Source organism: Scyliorhinus torazame, chromosome 4 (genome assembly GCF_047496885.1).
Source record: "Scyliorhinus torazame isolate Kashiwa2021f chromosome 4, sScyTor2.1, whole genome shotgun sequence".
Classification (NCBI taxonomy): domain Eukaryota; kingdom Metazoa; phylum Chordata; class Chondrichthyes; order Carcharhiniformes; family Scyliorhinidae; genus Scyliorhinus; species Scyliorhinus torazame.
Genome location: NC_092710.1, coordinates 369,185,945 through 369,205,759, shown reverse-complemented (window position 1 = coordinate 369,205,759; position 19,815 = coordinate 369,185,945). Strand labels below are relative to the sequence as shown.

General features: G+C 57.1%; 1 protein-coding gene across 1 annotated transcript in view; it reads right to left on the bottom strand.

The window, feature by feature from the left end:
* LOC140411533 (dynein axonemal heavy chain 6-like) overlaps positions 1-19,815 on the bottom strand; it is a 218,943-nt gene that overhangs the window by 126,986 nt on the left and 72,142 nt on the right. Inside the window, exons 6-9 of the mRNA XM_072500620.1 lie at positions 14,957-15,154; positions 12,787-12,986; positions 7,582-7,745; positions 5,943-6,139 (exon numbers count right to left, since the gene is read on the bottom strand). Of these exons, the coding sequence (XP_072356721.1) occupies positions 5,943-6,139; positions 7,582-7,745; positions 12,787-12,986; positions 14,957-15,154 (759 nt within the window). The remainder of the gene's footprint in view (positions 1-5,942; positions 6,140-7,581; positions 7,746-12,786; positions 12,987-14,956; positions 15,155-19,815) is intronic.

Below are 19,815 nucleotides of genomic sequence, written 5' to 3'. Positions count from 1 at the left end.
GTTGAACCCATATCTTCCTGTAACAACCTGCCACGTCACTTACCATTAATGTTTTCACTTCCCGTTTTATTTCTTTTAGTATTCCTGGTCCTATTCACTGAGCTCCCCTCAGTCACTGTACCTTGTACTGTCGCCCTTTTTGATTTTTGACTCTGGCTTCTCTGCCTTACACTTTCCCCCTTACTGCCTTTTATTTCTGTCCCTGTTTTACTACCTTCCAACTTCCTGCATCGTTTCCCACCCCCTGCCACATTAGTTTAAACTCTCCCCAACAGCTCTAGCAAACATCCCTTCGAGGACATCAGTTCCAGTCCTGCCCAGGTGCAGACCGTCCGGTTTGTACTGGTCCCACCTCCCCCAGAGCGGTTCCAATGCCCCTGGAATTTGAATCCCTCCCTCTTGCACCATCTCTCGAGCCACGCATTCATCCTCTCTATCCTGACATTCCTACTCTGACTAGCTCGTGGCACTGGTAGCAATCCTGAGATTACTACCTTTGAGGTCCTACTTTTCAGTTTAACTCCTAAGTCCCTAAATTCAGCTTGTAGGACCTCGTCCCATTTTTTACCTATATCGTTGGTGCCTATGTGCACCACGACAGCTGGCTGTTCACCCTCCCCCCCCAGAGTGTTCTGCAGCCGCTCTGAGACATCCTTGACCCTTGCACCAGGGAGGCAACATACCATCCTGGAGTCTCGATTGCGTCCGCAGAACCGCCTGTCCAATCCCCTTACGATTGAGCATTCTTCTGAGATTGACTCATTCTTCTGAACTCCAGAGACCCGTGTTCATCTGAGCAAGGGGGTGAAAGGTTATCGGGGTCTGACGGGATGGAGACTTGACATTACTGTCAGATCAGCCATGATTTTATTCGATGATGGAGCAGGCTTGAGGGGCTAAATGGCTCATTGTTTGCATGCTCATATTCAGCCTCCTGTCATCGGAGAATCCTTTCATCACAGGAACCAATCGAGTGAACCTTTGCTGTTCTGCCTCCAATGTAATAATCTTTATTATTGTCACAAGTATGCTTACATTAACACTGCAAGGAAGTTACTGTGAAAATCCCCCAGTCGTTACACTCTGGCGCCTGTTCGGGTCACAGAGGGAGAAATCAGAATGTTCAATACATCTAACAGCAGTCTTTCGGGAGGAAACCGGAGCACCTGGAGTAAACGCACGCAGATATAGGGTGAACGTGCAGACACTGCACAGACAGTGACCCAAGCCAGGAATCGAACTTGGGACCCTGGCGCTGGGAAGCAACAGTGCTAACCACTGTGCTACCGTGTCTCCTGATGGAAGCAAATCCGTCCTTAAATATGAAGACCAAACCTGGACCCAGTATGCCGGCTGAGGTTTCACCAAAGTCCTCCAAGATTTCTTTATTCTCATACCCCAATCCCCTTGCAATATGCCATTTTCCTTCCGAATTGCTTCCTGGACCGACATTAACAAGTTGGTCGAAATCGCCCCGAACAAAACAATTTGATAATTTCTCATGAATTAAAAACATTCTGTTGTTCAATTGTTTCGACCAAAATGAAGCAGTTCACACATCTTCACTTTATACTCCGTCCGCCCACTCACAATATACTCAGAGCTGGATTCTCCTGCAGCAACAACTAGGAATCCCAATCTCCCACTTAGCAGAAGAATGGCCGCCACTCCCTGACCAATCCGCCCCATTGGCTGCGTCAGTGTTTGCCTTTCCATTGAGGACAATGCTGCCAGTATAATTAGAGGGTTGTCAATTCTGGAGCCTCGGCAGGCCCACTGAGAAAGGTGGGTGCGGCTGGGGCAGGTCAGACAGTGCGAGGGCACCTCAACATGGAGCTTGGTCAAAATGGTAAGCTTTAAGGAGAGTCTTGGGGGGAAAGCAAGGGCCTGAGGTGAGGAGGTTTAAGAAGGGTTCTCCAGACCTTGGACCCTAGGCAGCTGAAGTCACGACCACCAATGATGGAACGATTCAAATTGGATTAAAATTCAGAGGATGCTTGCTCTGAATTAGACGACGCAGGCATCTTGGCAGTTTGTGTAGCTGGAGGAACTTGAAATCAAGGATGAAAATTTTAAAGTGGAGGCATTGTCTGACTAGTCAGTGAGAGAGATGACTAAATGGGATTCACTAGGAGTAGAGACATGGGCAGAACAGTTTTGGATTGCCTCTAGTTCATGAGGTGCAGAATCATATAGAATCATATAGAATGTCCAGTGCAGAAGGAGGCCATTCGGCCCATCAAGTCTGCACCGGCCCTTGGAAAGAGCACCCCACTTAAGACCACACCTCCACCCTATCCCCGTAACCCAGTAACCCCACTAACGTGTTTTTTTGGGACTCCAAGGGCAATTTAGCATGGTCAATCCACCTAACCTGCACATCTTTGGACTGTGGGAGGAAACCGGAGCACCCGGAGGAAACCCACGCAGACACGGGGAGAACGTGCAGATTCCGCACAGACAGTGACCCAAGCCGGGAATCGAACCTGAGACCCTGGAGCTGTGAAGCCACAGTGCTAACCACTGTGCTCCTGTGCCGTCCATAAATGTGGGAGAATAGCCAGGGCCGGGATCAAACCTGGGACCTCAGCGCCATGAGGCAGCAATGCTAACCATTGCGCCACCATGCTGCCCATGAGGGCATGGATAAGGTAGATAGTCAACATCTTTTCCCAGAAGTAGGGGAGTCTAGAACTAGAGCGCATCAGTTTAAGGTGAGAGGGGAGAGATACAAAAGGGTCCAGAGCGGCAATTTTTTCCACACAGCGGGTGGTGAGCGTCTGGAACGGGCAGTAGTAGAGGCGGTACAATTTTGTTGTTTAAAAAGCATTTAGACAGTTATATGGGTATAGATGGGCATAGAGGGTTATGGGCCAAATGCAGGCATTTAGGACTAGCTTAGTGGTAATAACTGAGCAGCATGGACAAGCTGGGCCGAAGGGCCTGTTTCCATGCTGTAAACCTCTATGACTCTATTAACATAAAGTCCCTTTTAAGCACACAGATTGGCCGTGGTTAAATACACACACTACTCTGAACTCAAGTTAGTGTCTGTGGATTTCTCCTCAGAATCCTCCAAGATGATAATCACACAAGAGTGTTCAAACTCTACTCCCAAAACCACACTTTAAAATCTTCTCTGATAATAATGCTTTCCCTCAGTGGTTTACATTCTGAAATCCAGTCCAGAATTTACAGCGAATCCAGTCCAGAATTTTACACCAATCCCTTTAGGATTTCTTTCTCTTGACGACTGTGCAAACAGCTCACAATAGCTTTAATTCTCTGTATTAAAGCTATTAAAGACTGTATTAAAATGACATCAAACATTTCACCTAACGCTGGTTCATCTAAATCTGGTTACTGCAATTGTGTCTTCAAATCAGAACACTTTGATTGCTCTTCCTTTAATTCTTCTGAATAATATCTTGGCCTCAGTTCATTTAACTCCAGATTTCTTGGACACTTCTTTTTATTTTTCTAGTTTCCTTCATAAACTTCTCTTCAGGGGCGAGATTCCCCGACTCCCCGCCGGGTCGGAGAATCGCCGGGGGCTGGCGTGAATCCCGCCCCCGTCGGTTGCCGAATTCTCCGGCACCGGATATTTGGCGGGGGCGGGAATCGCGCCGCGCCAGTTGGCGGGCCCCCCCCCCCCCGCGATTCTCCGGCCCGGATGGGCCGAAGTCCCGCTGCTAAAATGCCTGTCCCGCCGGCGTGGATTAAACCACCCCTCTTACCGGCGGGACAAGGCGGCGCGGGCGGGCTCCGGGGTCCTGGGGGGGGGGGGCGCAGGGCGATCTGGCCCCGGAGGTGCCCCCACGGTGGCCTGGCCCGCGATCAGGGCCCACCGATCCACGGGCGGTCCTGTGCCGTGGGGGCACTCTTTTCCTTCTGCCTTCGCCACGGTCTCCACCATGGCGGAGGCAGAAGAGACTCCCTCCACTGCGCATGCGCGGGAAAGCCGTCAGCGGCCGCTAACGCTCCCGCGCATGCGCTGCCCGGAGAGGTCATTTCCGCGCCAGCTGGCGGGGCACCAAAGGCCTTTTCCTCCAGCTGGCGGGGCGGAAATTCGTCCGGCGCGGGCCTAGCCCCTTAAGGTTGGGGCTCGGCCCCCCAAGATGCGGAGCATTCCGCACCTTTGGGGCGGCGCGATGCCCGACTGTTTTGCGCCGTTTTGGGCGCCAGTCGGCGGAAATCGCGCCGATACCAGAGAATTTTGCCCCAGATCTCTGAACTTATTTTCTTGATCATTTTAAAGAATGTGTTCATGGGATGTGGGTGTTGCTGGATGGGTCAGTATTTCTTGCCCATCACTGAGCGCATTTAAGAGTTAACCACACTGCTGTGGATCTGGAGTCACATGTAGGCCAGACCAGGTAATACTAGGTAAGGACGACAAACTCTTTCCCTAAAGGACATTAGTGAACCAGATGGGTTTTTACAACAATCGACAATGGTTTCATGGTCATCATTAAACTTTTAATCATCATTCTATTGAATTCAAATTTCACCATCTGCAGTGGCAGGATTCAAACCTGGGACCCCAAAGTACTTTGGATCTCTGGATTACTAGTCCAGTAACAATAATGATAATCTATTAATAATCTTTATTATTGTCACAAGTAGGTTTACATTAACACTGCAATGAAGTTACTGTGAAAATCCCCTAGTCGCCATATTCCGGCGCCTGTTCAGGTCACAGAGGGAGAATTCAGGATGTCCAATCCACCCAACAGCACGTCTTTCGGGGCTTGTGGGAGGAAACCGGAGCTCCCGGAGGAAACCCACGCGGATACGGGGAGAATGTGCAGACTCCGCACAGACAGTGACCCAAGCTGGGACTCGAACCTGGGGCCCTGGCGCTGTGAAGCAACAGTGCTAACCACTGTACAACCGTGCTGCCGAAAAGGGTGCTGATTGGTTGGCAAGTCGATTCTGATTGGCTTATGTGTTGCCATGGAGAAAGCAACAGGGCACTACAGGCTCCCAGTGTTTCCACGTCATTCACAAAAATGCATGGCTCGAACAGATTCCTTTCGTTTGCAGAGAACAGTCCCCGTGTATGAATGTATTCCAACAGCCCATTCCAACAGCCGGAATGCTTGTCTGATTGAAAAAAAAACATATTCTTCTGGCTGTTCATAATAGTACAGATGGTACATAACCAGCCCACGCTTGCAAAATCTAAAACAAAACATCTAATGTTAGATGTGATTGGGCAGCACTTGCTGAACAATCCTGAATGTGCTAACAGCTGTGGTAGCAACTAATTTCAGATAATCAGTCAAACTTGGAGCGTGGCTCAGTTACACTGACTCAAAGTGTACTAATACATTCATACACAGGGCCCATCCCCTGCAAACCAAACAAATCTTTTCACGCTTTGCTCCTTTTTTGAATTACACAGGAGCTTGAAGAGCCTATAGTTCCCCGTTGTTTTCTCCATGGCAATGCCTCGGCCAATCAGAGCCGACTTGCTAATTGATCATTTGAAATTTGGCATTCTTACATTTGTCTTGATTAGTGCAACATGTCTTTCATTTTGGCAATATCCAGGTTTTGGACAACCAAGCAACCGATCCTTGCTTTTGTCCCCTTTCCCTCTATTTATAAAGGCCAGGATCCCATATACCTTAACCTGCCCTGCCACCTTCACCAATTCGTGTGTATATACCTCCAGATTCCTCTGATCCAGCATTCCCTTTAGAATTGTGTCCTTTATTTTATGTTACTTCTCCTTGCACTACCCACCAAAGCGAATCACTTTACACTTGGCTACATTAAATTTCCTCTGTCACTTGTCAGCCCATTCCACCAACCTCTCCATGTCCTTTGGAAGTTTATTGACCTGTGAGTCTGTGTTGCCAGGACCGCCTGCTCTGCCACAGAGTACTTTCCATCTTATTGGATGTAGGATGCCTCAGCAATAGTCAATAACTTACCTGCCAAAGTGTGGGCATCTTCATGCTGAGAAAGGAGTTGTAGGCGTCCTCAAGAGCATCGGTGAGGATAATCTGTCCCTTCACCGCAAGGCACAGGGAGCGAAGTGACGAACAAACCACTGACAGCAGCCGGTTAAATCGATGGATCTCCTGCCTCAAAATGGTCAGCAGTGCTGAGTTTGCCAAACAATCGTAGCCTGGGGACGAGATGGGCACAATAATGAGGAAAGCAGGAACACCGCCCAAGCTGAAGCTTTGGACAAAGGCAACTGACTTTGTCTGAAGGATGAGGCAGTGACACTCACGGGTGGGGCAGTAATAATAATAATAATATTTATTAGTGTCACAAGTAGGCTTACATTAACACTGCAATGAAGTTCCTGTGAAAATCCCCTAGTCTCCACATTCCGGCGCAGGGAGAATGTGCAGACTCCGCACAGACAGTGACCCAAGCCGAAAATCGAACCTGGGTCCCTGGCGCTGTGAAACAGCAGTGCTAACCACTGTGCTACCGTGCTGCCCATAATAAATCAGCAGTCTCTTTATCTCTTCCTCTGACTTCAGATAATTCCTGTGGGTCTTGCTGAGATGACATGCAGTGAGAAACATCCAGTGACTCACCAGGTTCGATTCCCGGCTTGGGTCACTGTCTGTGCAGAGTCTGCACGTTCTCCCCGTGTCTGCGTGGGTTTCCTCCGGGTGCTCCGGTTTCCTCCCACAAGTCCCGAAAGACGTGCTGTTGGTGAATTGGACATTCTGAATTCTCCCTCTGTGACCCGAACAGGCGCCGGAATGTGGCGACTAGGGGCTTTTCACAGTAACTTCATTGGAATGTTAATGCAAGCCTACTTGTGACACTAATAAAGGTTATTTGTATTAACCAGAGAGTAATGAGTAGGGAGCACAGTTGGGATGGAGACGGTTTGTGGGGTGGAGGGAGCTGGCTGTAACTGAAACCTCCATCGTTCTCAGCTGCCACTCAATAGATGGCACTCATGTCTCGAAGCCAGGTGTTTGTGGGTGTGGTGTTGGGTGCTCTGGTGCACAGATGAGCCAACACAGTTGTATGTGGTACAACTCTATATTATTTTAACTCTTATAATACAGTTCGTTCTGGATACTCTGCACGTGCTGTCTCCGAGTGTGTTTGGTAGCAGATCTGTCCTGGTCCTCCTCTGCAGCTAATACTGACCACCGGGGGTCGTGTCTGTGCTTTTATATCTTTCTGTGATTGGTTGTGGTGTTGTGTGTTCTGATTTGTCTGTTGGTGTGTCTATCATGATGTGTGTGTTTGAATATCATGACAGTGGGTTCAATGCCTACTTCATAGACCTAGACACAAAAGTTAGGGTGATGCTTCCAGAGCAGTTCTTTTTGAATTCATTCTAGGGATGTAGGTAGGGACAGAAGGGAGTTCCAGGGTTTTGACCCAGCGACAGTGAAGGAACATCTATATATTTTCAGGACAAGTTGGTGTGTGACTTGGAGGGGAACACGTTGGTACCTGCCACCCTTGTCTTTCTAGATGGTAGCGGCCGTAGGTTTGGAAGCCGATACCCCTTACCAGTGAGATCCATTTCGTAATATTACCTTGTGACTAAAATCTTAAAATCTGACTGTTTCCAGAGCCCAGCCCCACCTTGAATCGCTGCAACATATTTTGTCCAGGAGGGTAAAGCCAGCAGGTGGGTCAAGTCCATCAAGGTGTCATCTGATTCGTATATGCCCTCCACTGTTTGAGGCAGCTTCTTCAGCAAGCCCTCAGCTTTCTCCAGCACTATTTCACCTTCACTCCATTGCTCCCTGAAAAGCAACAAGTAAAGATGCACCTCGTTCAGTCTGATAGAGGCCATTATGTGGAAGCTGTTAAAAGTCCCAATGACTAACACATGGGATTGAAACCCCAATGCGTGCTGTTACTCAGAGACCCTCTCAACACCACCCTCCAAAAACACCCAGTTCCCCCTCCTGATGCCAGAACCCCCTCCCTGACACTCAATCACACCCTCAACCACTCGATGACCTCAACCCCCCTCATTGGCAGTGAACCTCCTCAATGACCCTGAACCCCCATTGACCTTGAACCCCATTGACCGTTCACCCCAATATTGGCCCTGAGCCCACTTGTCGATCCTGAACCCGCTCATCGACACTCAAACTGGTGACTGAGCCTGAAAACCCTCATTATCCCCGAACCCCGTCTTTGATCACAAACCCCCACATAAAACCTCAACCCCCTCATTGACTCCGAACCCCCTCATTGGCCCTGAACCCCCTCATTGGCCCTGAACCCCCTCATTGGCCCTGAACCCCCTCATTGGCCCTGAAACCCCTCATTGGCCCTGAAACCCCCTCATTGGCCCTGAAACCCGCTCATTGGCCCTGAAACCCCTCATTGGCCCTGAAACCCCTCATTGGCCCCGAAACCCCCCTCATTGGCCCCGAAACCCCTCATTGGCCCCGAAACCCCTCATTGGCCCCGAAACCCCTCATTGGCCCCGAAACCCCTCATTGGCCCCGAAACCCCTCATTGGCCCCGAAACCCCTCATTGGCCCCGAAACCCCTCATTGGCCCCGAAACCCCTCATTGGCCCCGAAACCCCTCATTGGCCCCGAAACCCCCTCATTGGCCCTGAAACCCGCTCATTGGCCCTGAAACCCCTCATTGGCCCCGAAACCCCCTCATTGGCCCCGAAACCCCCTCATTGGCCCCGAAACCCCTCATTGGCCCCGAAACCCCTCATTGGCCCCGAAACCCCTCATTGGCCCCGAAACCCCTCATTGGCCCCGAAACCCCTCATTGGCCCCGAAACCCCTCATTGGCCCCGAAACCCCCTCATTGGCCCCGAAACCCCTCATTGGCCCCGAAACCCCTCATTGGCCCCGAAACCCCTCATTGGCCCCGAACCCCCTCATTGGCCCTGAACCCCCTCATTGGCCCTGAACCCCCTCATTGGCCCTGAACCCCCTCATTGGCCCTGAACCCCCTCATTGGCCCTGAACCCCCTCATTGGCCCTGAACCCCTCATTGGCCCTGAACCCCCTCATTGGCCCTGAACCCCCTCATTGGCCCTGAAACCCCTCACTGGCCCTGAACATAAGAACATAAGAACTAGGAACAGGAGTAGGCCATCTGGCCCCTCGAGCCTGCTCCGCCATTTAATGAGATCATGGCTGATCTTTGTGGACTCAGCTCCACTCTCCGGCCCGTACACCATATCCCCGAATCCCTTTATTCTTTAGAAAGGCATCTATCTTTTTCTTAAAAACGCTTAAAGAAGGAGCCTCAACTGCTTCACTGGGCAAGGAATTCCAGAGATTCACAACCCTTTGGGTGAAGAAGTTCCTCCTAAACTCAGTCCTAAATCTACCTCCCCTTATTTTGAGGCTATGCCCCTAGTCTGCTTTCACCTGCCAGTGGAAACAACCTGCCCGCATCTATCCTATCTATTCCCTTCATAATTGTTATATGTCTCAATAAGATCCCCCCGCATCCTTCTAAACTCCAGTGAGTACAGTCCCAGTCTACTCAACCTCTCGTCATAATCTAATCCCTCAACTCTGGGATCAACCTAGTGAATCTCCTCTGCACTCCCTCCAGTGCCAATATGTCCTTTCTCAGGCAAGGAGACCAAAACTGAACACAATACTCCAGATGCGGCCTCACCAACACCCTATACAATTGCAGCATAACCTCACTAGTCTTGAACTCCATCTCTCTAGCAATGAAAGACAAAACGAGGGTTGGGGCCGGGAGGAGTGAAGGAGTCGGAAGAGGGAGGGGGCCGGGGGGAGTGAAGGGGTCGGGGGGAGGGAAGGGGCCGAGAGGAGGGAAGGGGCCGGGGGGAGGGAAGGGTCCGGGAGGAGGGAGGGGGCCGGAGGAGGGAAGGAGCCGGGGGGAGGGAAGGGGCCGGGGGGAGGGAAGGGGCCGGGAGGAGGGAAGGGGCCGGGAGGAGGGAAGGGGCCGGGAGTAGGGAGGGGGCCGGGAGGAGGGAGGGGGCCGGGAGGAGGGAGGGGGCCGGGAGGAGGGAGGGGGCCGGGGAGGAGGGAGGGGGCCGGGAGGAGGGAGGAGGGAGGGGGCCGGGAGGAGGGAGGGGGCCGGGAGGAGGGAAGGGGCCGGGAGGAGGGAAGGGGCCGGGAGGAGGGAAGGGGCCGGGAGGAGGGAAGGGGCCGGGAGGAGGGAAGGGGCCGGGGAGGAGGGAGGGGGCCGGGAGGAGGGAGGGGGCCGGGAGGAGTGAAGGGGCCGGGAGGAGGGAAGGGGCCGGGAGGAGGGAAGGGGCCGGGAGGAGGGAGGGGGCCAGGAGGAGGGAATAGGCCGGGAGGAGGGAGGGGGCCGGGAGGAGGGAAGGGGCCGGGAGGAGGGAAGGGGCCGGGAGGAGGGAGGGGGCCGGGAGGAGGGAGGGGGCCGGGAGGAGGGAAGGGGCCGGGAGGAGGGAGGGGGCCGGGAGGAGGGAGGGGGCCGGGAGGAGGGAAGGGGCCGGGAGGAGGGAGGGGGCCGGGAGGAGGGAGGGGGCCGGGAGGAGGGAGGGGCCGGGAGGAGGGAAGGGGCCGGGAGGAGTGAAGGGGCCGGGAGGAGTGAAGGGGCCGGGAGGAGGGAAGGGGCCGGGAGGAGGGAAGGGGCCGGGAGGAGGAAGGGGCCGGGAGGAGGGAAGGGGGCCGGGAGGAGGGAGGGGGCCGGGAGGAGGGAGGGGGCCGGGAGGAGGGAGGGGGCCGGGAGGAGGGAAGGGGCCGGGAGGAGTGAAGGGGCCGGGAGGAGTGAAGGGGCCGGAGGAGTGAAGGGGCCGGGAGGAGGGGAGGGGGCCAGGAGGAGGGAAGGGGCCGGGAGGAGGGAGGGGCCGGGGCCGGGAGGAGGGAAGGGGCCGGGAGGAGGGAAGGGGCCGGGAGGAGGTGAAGGGGCCGGGAGGAGGGAAGGGGCCGGGAGGAGGGAAGGGGCCGGGAGGAGGGAAGGGGCCGGGAGGAGTGAAGGGGCCGGGAGGAGTGAAGGGGGCCGGGAGGAGGGAGGGGCCGGGAGGAGGGAGGGGGCCAGGAGGAGGGAAGGGGCCGGGAGGAGGGAGGGGGCCGGGGCCGGGAGGAGGGAAGGGGCCGGGAGGAGGGAAGGGGCCGGGAGGAGGGAAGGGGCCGGGAGGAGGGAGGGGGCCGGGAGGAGGGAGGGGGCCGGGGAGGAGGGAGGGGCCGGGGCCGGGAGGAGGGAAGGGGCCGGGAGGAGTGAAGGGGCCGGGAGGAGTGAAGGGGCCGGGAGGAGGGAGGGGGGCCGGGAGGAGGGAAGGGGCCGGGAGGAGTGAAGGGGCCGGGAGGAGGGAGGGGGCCGGGAGGAGGGAGGGGCCCGGGGAGGAGGGAAGGGGCCGGGAGGAGCGCAGGGGATTGGGCGTGCCAAAAACCTAGATATCTGCAATTTCCTTCATGTGCCTTTGGGGAGGCTGTTACGGGAAGTTTCCAATGCAACGCACATGCACAGCTGCCCATGCACCACACATGCATGGTTTCCAATACACCGCACATGCACTTTTTCCAACGCACCACACATGCAGTTTCCAACGCACCGCACATGTACAGTTCCCCATGCACCACACATGTACAGTTCCCCATGCACCACACATGCAGTTCCCCATGCACCACACATGTTCAGTTCCCCATGCACCACACATGTACAGTTCCCCATGCACCACGCATGCAGTTCCCCATGCACCACGCATGCAGTTCCCCATGCACCACACATGTACAGTTCCCCATGCACCACACATGTTCAGTTCCCCATGCACCACACATGTACAGTTCCCCATGCACCACGCATGCAGTTCCCCATGCACCACGCATGCAGTTCCCCATGCACCACGCATGCAGTTCCCCATGCACCACACATGTACAGTTCCTCATGCACCACACATGTACAATTTCCCCATGCACCGAACATGTACAGTTCCCCATGCACCACACATGTACAGTTCCCCATGCACCGCACATGTACAGTTCCCCATGCACCACACATGTACAGTTCCCCATGCACCACACATGTACAGTTCCCAATGCACCACTCCTGTGCAGTCCCAATGCACCGCACATGTACAGTTTTCCAACGCACCACACGTGCACTGTTCCCCATGCACCACACATGTATAGTTCCCAATGCACCACACATACGCAGTCCCAATGCACCACACATGCGCAGTCCCAACGCACTACACATGCGCAGTCCCAATGCACCACACATGCGCAGTCCCAACGCACTACACATGCGCAGTCCCAATGCACCACACATACGCAACTCCAACGCACCACACATACGCAACCCCAACGCACCACACATGCGCAATCCCAATGCACCACACATGCGCAGTCTCAATGCACCACACATGTGCAGTCTCAATGCACCACACATGTGCAGTCCTAACGCACCACACATGTGCAGTCTCAATGCACCACACATGCACAGGTCCGAATGTTCTGCAAATACACATTATATTCCGAAATCTGAAAAATTCTGAAATCCAATAGACACTCGGCTTCAAGCATTTTGGATAAGGGCTGCTCACCCTGTCGATGTAAATGTTAAAATACTAGTTCTTCGTGGTGTTGGACCTTCAAGGTAAAGGGAGAGGGCCGTTGTTATCGTGTGCAATGTCCCTTTATGAGCCAAGTCCCATGGCTTACGTGTATCATTGGCTACTTCACAGGCTTTTTGGGGAGTCTAGTCACCGTGTCCGGTGACGACCTATTCAATAAACCTCCGTTAATCTGGCAGCAAACACACTGGCTACGGCTGTCTATTTCTTCTGAAGTGAATTAAAAGATACAACAGCGCCCATTGGGCCCCCACTTGGTGCCTGAAGCACGATGCTGAACTGACCTGATTGTCTGTACCCCAGCACTCAGATGCGGTTCGATGCTGTTGATGGTGTCCATGAACGCCTTGGCTTGGCTTTCCAGATACGCCTTCTCAGCGTTCGGATGCATTCCAAAGATATCCGGAGAATCAGTGTCTGGCAGTGATTCAATGTAGTTTATACACTGCAGCAAATCCATGTTCTCGGAGATCATACAGTAAACCTAATGATGTAGAGTAAGGGTATTAAAGATCTGGAGACCATTCAGCCTCTCCAGCTTGTCCTATCATTCAATTAGATTGTAAGCTGAACTCTACCTCAAGTGTTTCCACATGTCTTGGTTCCATAACTTTCATTCCCCTTGCCTATCTAAAATCTGTTCATCTCAGTCTGAAATTTTCAACCTCAACAGCTTTTTGGAATAAGGCATTTGAATGAAATGAAAAATCCCTTATTGTCACAAGTAGGCTTCAAATGAAGTTACTGTGAAAAGCCCCTAGTCTCCACATTCCGGCGCCTGTTCGGGGAGGCTGGTACGGGAATTGAACCGTGCTGCTGGCCTGCCTGGGTCTGCTTTAAAAGCCAGCGATTTAGCCCAGTGCTCCAGAATCCCTAAAGTGTAGAAGGAGGCCATTTGGCCCATTGACCCGCACCAATCCATGTCACACCCTATCCCTGCAACCCCATAACCTCAGTCTTCACATCCCTGGATAACTAAGGGGCAATTTATCACGGCCAATCCACCTAGCCTGTACATCTTTGAACTATGGGAGAAAACCGCAGCACATGGAGGAAACCCACGCAGTCAGACAGTCAGCAGCACCGAGAGGAGAATGTGAGAAAAGGACACTGGGACAGTCAGCAGCACCTAGAGGAGAATGTGAGAGGAGGTCACTGGGTCAGACAGTCAGCACCTAGAGGAGAATGTGAGAGGAGGACACTGGGACAGACAGTCAGCACCTAGAGGAGAATGTGAGAGGAGGACACTGGGACAGACAGTCAGCACCTAGAGGAGAGTGTGAGAGGAGGACACTGGGACAGTCAGCACCTAGAGGAGAGTGTGAGAGGAGGACACTGGGACTGACAGTCAGCACCTAGAGGAGAGTGTGAGAGGAGGACACTGGGACTGACAGTCAGCACCTAGAGGAGAGTGTGAGAGGAGGACACTGGGACTGACAGTCAGCACCTAGAGGAGAATGTGAGAAGAGGACACTGGGACAGACAGTCAGCACCTAGAGGAGAGTGTGAGAGGAGGACACTGGGACAGTCAGCACCTAGAGGAGAGTGTGAGAGGAGGACACTGGGACTGACAGTCAGCACCTAGAGGAGAGTGTGAGAGGAGGACACGAGGTCAGGCAGTCAGCACCTAGAGGAGAGTGTGAGAGGAGGACACTGGGACAGACAGTCAGCACCTAGAGGAGAGTGTGAGAGGAGGACACGAGGTCAGGCAGTCAGCACCTAGGGGAGAGTGTGAGAGGAGGACACTGGGACAGTCAGCACCTAGAGGAGAGTGTGAGAGGAGGACACGAGGTCAGGCAGTCAGCACCTAGAGGAGTGTGAGAGGAGGACACTGGGACAGACAGTCAGCACCTAGAGGAGTGTGAGAGGAGGACACGAGGTCAGGCAGTCAGCACCTAGGGGAGAGTGTGAGAGGAGGACACTGGGACAGTCAGCACCTAGAGGAGAGTGTGAGAGGAGGACACGAGGTCAGGCAGTCAGCACCTAGGGGAGAGTGTGAGAGGAGGACACTGGGACACAGTCAGCACCTAGAGGAGAGTGTGAGCGGAGGACACTTAGACAGTCAGCACCTAGAGGAGAGTGTGAGCGGAGGACACAAGGTCAGGCAGTCAGCACCTAGAGGAGAGTGTGAGAGGAGGACACTGAGACAGTCAGCACCTAGAGGAGAGTGTGAGCGGAGGACACAAGGTCAGGCAGTCAGCACCTAGAGGAGAGTGTGAGAGGAGGACACTGAGACAGTCAGCACCTAGAGGAGAGTGTGAGAGGAGGACACGGAGACAGTCAGCACCTAGAGGAGAGTGTGAGCGGAGGACATGAGGTCAGGCAGTCAGCACCTAGAGGAGAGTGTGAGCGGAGGACACGAGGTCAGGCAGTCAGCTGCACATAGAACAGAGCTGACTGTGCAATGACTGACTGAGAGGGGAACAGCGAAGTGCATCACAGATGTCGTCTCACCCCATCAGTCGAGAAGCTGGAACCTTCCTTCAGAGCCTCTGGTGAGTAAAACCAGTCCAGAGTGCTTTTGAGACATCGTCTGTCCCAGTTGTCAGTAACCCGGCCTCCATACACCACTTCTCCTGTCAGGTAGCGTAAAGCTGTCCACGGGATGGCCGCCTCATGATGAATGAGCATTTCCAGGTTCAGAATAGCCACCTAGGGTCAGAGGGAGGAGTTGTCAGAGGAGATCACAAAGTTATATCTCACAAGAAGCAGCAGCTCACAGATGGATTGCCATAAAATGTATCGTCAGTGATTGGCTATCTGACTGTCAGAGAAATCCAACTTCACCCTTTTCCCGGCACCAGCTCACATTCCAGGCAGCTGGCTACAGCTATTGGTCAGTCCATGGACAAGGAAAGACTTCCTTCTGACCTCAGCATAGTTCACGCAGCCCGAGCCCCTCCCCCACACCCACCATTCCCACTCAGCCCGAGCCCCTCCCCCACACCCACCATTCCCACTCAGCCCGAGCCCCTCCCCCACACCCACCATTCCCACTTAGCCCGAGACCCTCCCCCACACCCACCATTCCCACTCAGCCCGAGACCCTCCCCCACACCCACCATTCCCACTCAGCCCGAGCCCCTCCCCCACACCCACCATTCCCACTCAGCCCGAGCCCCTCCCCCACACCCACCATTCCCACTCAGCCCGAGCCCCTCCCCCACACCCACCATTCCCACTCAGCCCGAGCCCCTCCCCCACACCCACCATTCCCACTCAGCCCGAGCCCCTCCCCCACACCCACCATTCCCACTCAGCCCGAGCCCCTCCCCCACACCCACCATTCCCACTCAGCCCGAGCCCCTCCCCCACACCCACCATTCCCACTCAGCCCGAGACCCTCCCCCACACCCACCATTCCCACTCAGCCCGAGCCCCTCCCCCACACCCACCATTCCCACCCAGCCCTCCCCTCCCCCACACCCACCATTCCCACCCAGCCCTCCCCTCCCCCACACCCACCATTCCCACTCAGCCCGAGACCCTCCCCCACACCCACCGTTCCCACTCAGCCCGAGCCCCTCCCCCACACGCACCATTCCTACTCAGCCCTCCCCTCCCCACACCCACCATTCCCACTCAGCCCTCCCCCTCCCCACACCCACTATTCCCACTCAGCCCTCCCCTCCCCACACCCACCATTCCCACCCAGCCCTCCCCTCCCCCACACCCACCATTCCCACTCAGCCCGAGCCCCTCCCCCACACGCACCATTCCTACTCAGCCCTCCCCTCCCCACACCCACCATTCCCACTCAGCCCGAGCCCCTCCCCCACACCCACCATTCCCACTCAGCCCTCCCCTCCCCAGACCCACCATTCCCACTCAGCCCGAGCCCCTCCCCCACACCCACCATTCCTACTCAGCCCTCCCCTCCCCACACCCACCATTCGCTCAGCCCGAGCCCCTCCCCCACACCCACCATTCCCACTCAGCCCGAGCCCCTCCCCCACACCCACCATTCCCACTCAGCCCGAGCCCCTCCCCCACACCCACCATTCGCTCAGCCCGAGCCCCTCCCCCACACCCACCATTCCCACTCAGCCCGAGCCCCTCCCCCACACCCACCATTCCCACCCAGCCCTCCCCTCCCCCACACCCACCATTCCCACCCAGCCAGCGCCCCTCCCCTACACCCACCATTCCCACTCAGCCTGAGCCCCTCCCCCACACCCACCATTCCCACTTAGCCCAAGCCCCGCCCCCACACCCACCATTCCCACTCAGCCCGAGCCCCTCCCCCACACCCACCATTCCCACTCAGCCCGAGCCCCTCCCCCACACCCACCATTCCCACTCAGCCCTCCCCTCCCCCACACCCACAATTCCCACTCAGCCCTCCCCCTCCCCACCATTCCCTCTCAGCCCTCCACTCCCCCACACCCACCATTCCCACTCAGCCCTCCCCTCCCCCACACCCACCATTCCCACTCAGCCCGAGCCCCTCCCCCACACCCACCAGTCCCACTCAGCCCGAGCCCCTCCCGCACACCCACCATTCCCACTCAGCCCTCCCCTCCCCCACATCCACCATTCCCACCCAGCCCGAGCCCCTCCCCCACGCCCACCATTCCCACCCAGCCCGAGCCCCTCCCCCACACCCACCATTCCCACTCAGCCCAAGCCCCTCCCCCACACCCACCATTCCCACCCAGCCCGATCCCCTCCCCCACACCCACCATTCCCACTCATCCCGAGCCCCTCCCCCACACCCACAATTCCCACTCAGCCCAAGCCCCTCCCCCACAACCACCATTCCCACACAGCCCGAGCCCCTCCCCCACACCCACCATTCCCACTCAGCCCGAGCCCCTCCCCCACACCCACCGTTCCCACTCAGCGCGAGGCCTCCCCCACACCCACCATTCCCACCCAGCCCGAGCCCCTCCCCCACACCCACCATTCCCACTCAGCCCTCCCCTCCCCCACATCCACCATTCCCACTCAGCCCGAGCCCCTCCCCACACCCACCATTCCCACCCAGCCCGAGCCCCTCCCCCACACCCACCATTCCCACCCAGCCCGAGCCCCTCCCCACACCCACCATTCCCACTCAGCCTGAGCCCCTCCCCCACACCCACCATTCCCACTCAGCCCTCCCCTCCCCACACCCACCATTCCCACTCAGCCCAAGCCCCTCCCCCACACCCACCATTCCCACTCAGCCCGAGCCCCTCCCCCACACCCACCATTCCTACTGAGCCCGAGCCCCTCCCCCACACCCACCATTCCCACTCAGCCCGAGCCCCTCCCCACACCCACCATTCCCACCCAGCCCGAGCCCCTCCCCACACCCACCATTCCCACTCAGCCAGAGCCCCTCCCCCACACCCACCGTTCCCACTCAGCCCGAGTCCCTCCCCACACCCACCATTCCCACTCAACCCGGGCCCCTCCCCCACACCCACCACTCCCACTCAGCCCTCCCCTCCCCCACAGCCACCATTCCCACTCATCCCTCCCCTCCCCCACACCCACCATTCCCACTCAGCCCTCCCCTCCCCACACCCACCATTCCCACTCAGCCCTCCCTCCCCCACACCCACCATTCCGACTCAGCCCGAGCCCCTCCCCCACACCCACCATTCCCACCCTGCCCGAGCCTCTCCCCCACACCCACCATTCCCACTCAGCCCTCCCCTCCACGACACCCACCATTCCCACCCTGCGCGAGCCTCTCCCCCACACCCACCATTCCCACTCAGCCCTCCCCTCCACGACACCCACCATTACCACTCAGCCCGAGCACCTCCCCCACACCCACCATTCCCACTCAGCCCGAGCCCCTCCCCCACACCCACCATTCCCACTCAGCCCTCCCCCTCCCCCACACCTGCCATTCCCACCCAGCCCGAGCTCCTCCCCCACACCCACCACTCCCACTCAGCCCGAGCCCCTCCCCCACATCCACCATTCGCTCAGCCCGGGCGCCTCCCCCACACCCACCATTCCCACCAAGCCCGAGCCCCTCCCCCACACCCACCATTCCCTCTCAGCCCGAGCCCCTTCCCCACACCCACCATTCCCACCCAGCCCGAGCCCCTCCCCCACACCCACCATTCCCTCTCAGCCCGAGCCCCTTCCCCACACCCACCATTCCCACTCAGCCCGAGCCCCTCCCCACACCCACCATTCCCACTCAGCCTTCCCCTCCCCACACCCACCATTCCCACTCAGCCCGAGCCCCTCCCCCACACCCACCATTCCCACTCAGCCTTCCCCTCCCCACACCCACCATTCCCACTCAGCCCCCCACACCCACCATTGCCACTCAGCCCCCCCCACACCCACCATTGCCACTCAGCCCCTCCCCCACACCCACCATTCCCACTCAGCCCCCCACACCCACCATTGCCACTCAGCCCCCCCACACCCACCATTCCCACTCAGCCCCTCCCCCACACTCACCATTCCTACTCAGCCCGGGCCCCTCCCCCACATCCACCATTCCCACTCAGCCCTCCCCTCCCCCACATCCACCATTCCCACTCAGCCCGAGCCCCTCCCCACGCCCACCATTCCTACCCAGCCCGAGCCCCTCCCCCACACCCACCATTCCCACCCAGCCCGAGCCCCTCCCCACACCCACCATTCCCACTCAGCCTGAGCCCCTCCCCCACACCCACCATTCCCACTCAGCCCTCCCCCTCCCCACACCCACCATTCCCACTCAGCCCAAGCCCCTCCCCCACACCCACCATTCCCACTCAGCCCGAGCCCCTCCCCCACACCCTCCATTCCTACTCAGCCCGAGCCCCTCCCCCACACCCACCATTCCCACTCAGCCCGAGCCCCTCCCCACACCCACCATTCCCACCCAGCCCGAGCCCCTCCCCACACCCACCATTCCCACTCAGCCAGAGCCCCTCCCCCACACCCACCGTTCCCACTCAGCCCGAGTCCCTCCCCACACCCACCATGCCCACTCAACCCGGGCCCCTCCCCCACACCCACCACTCCCACTCAGCCCTCCCCTCCCCCACAGCCACCATTCCCACTCATCCCTCCCCTCCCCCACACCCACCATTCCCACTCAGCCCTCCCCTCCCCACACCCACCATTCCCACTCAGCCCGAGCCCCTCCCCCACACCCTCCATTCCTACTCAGCCCGAGCCCCTCCCCCACACCCACCATTCCCACTCAGCCCGAGCCCCTCCCCACACCCACCATTCCCACCCAGCCCGAGCCCCTCCCCCACACCCACCATTCCCACTCAGCCCGAGCCCCTCCCCACACCCACCATTCCCACTCAGCCCGAGCCTCTCCCCCACACCCACCATTCCCACCCAGCCCTCCCCCTCCCCCACAC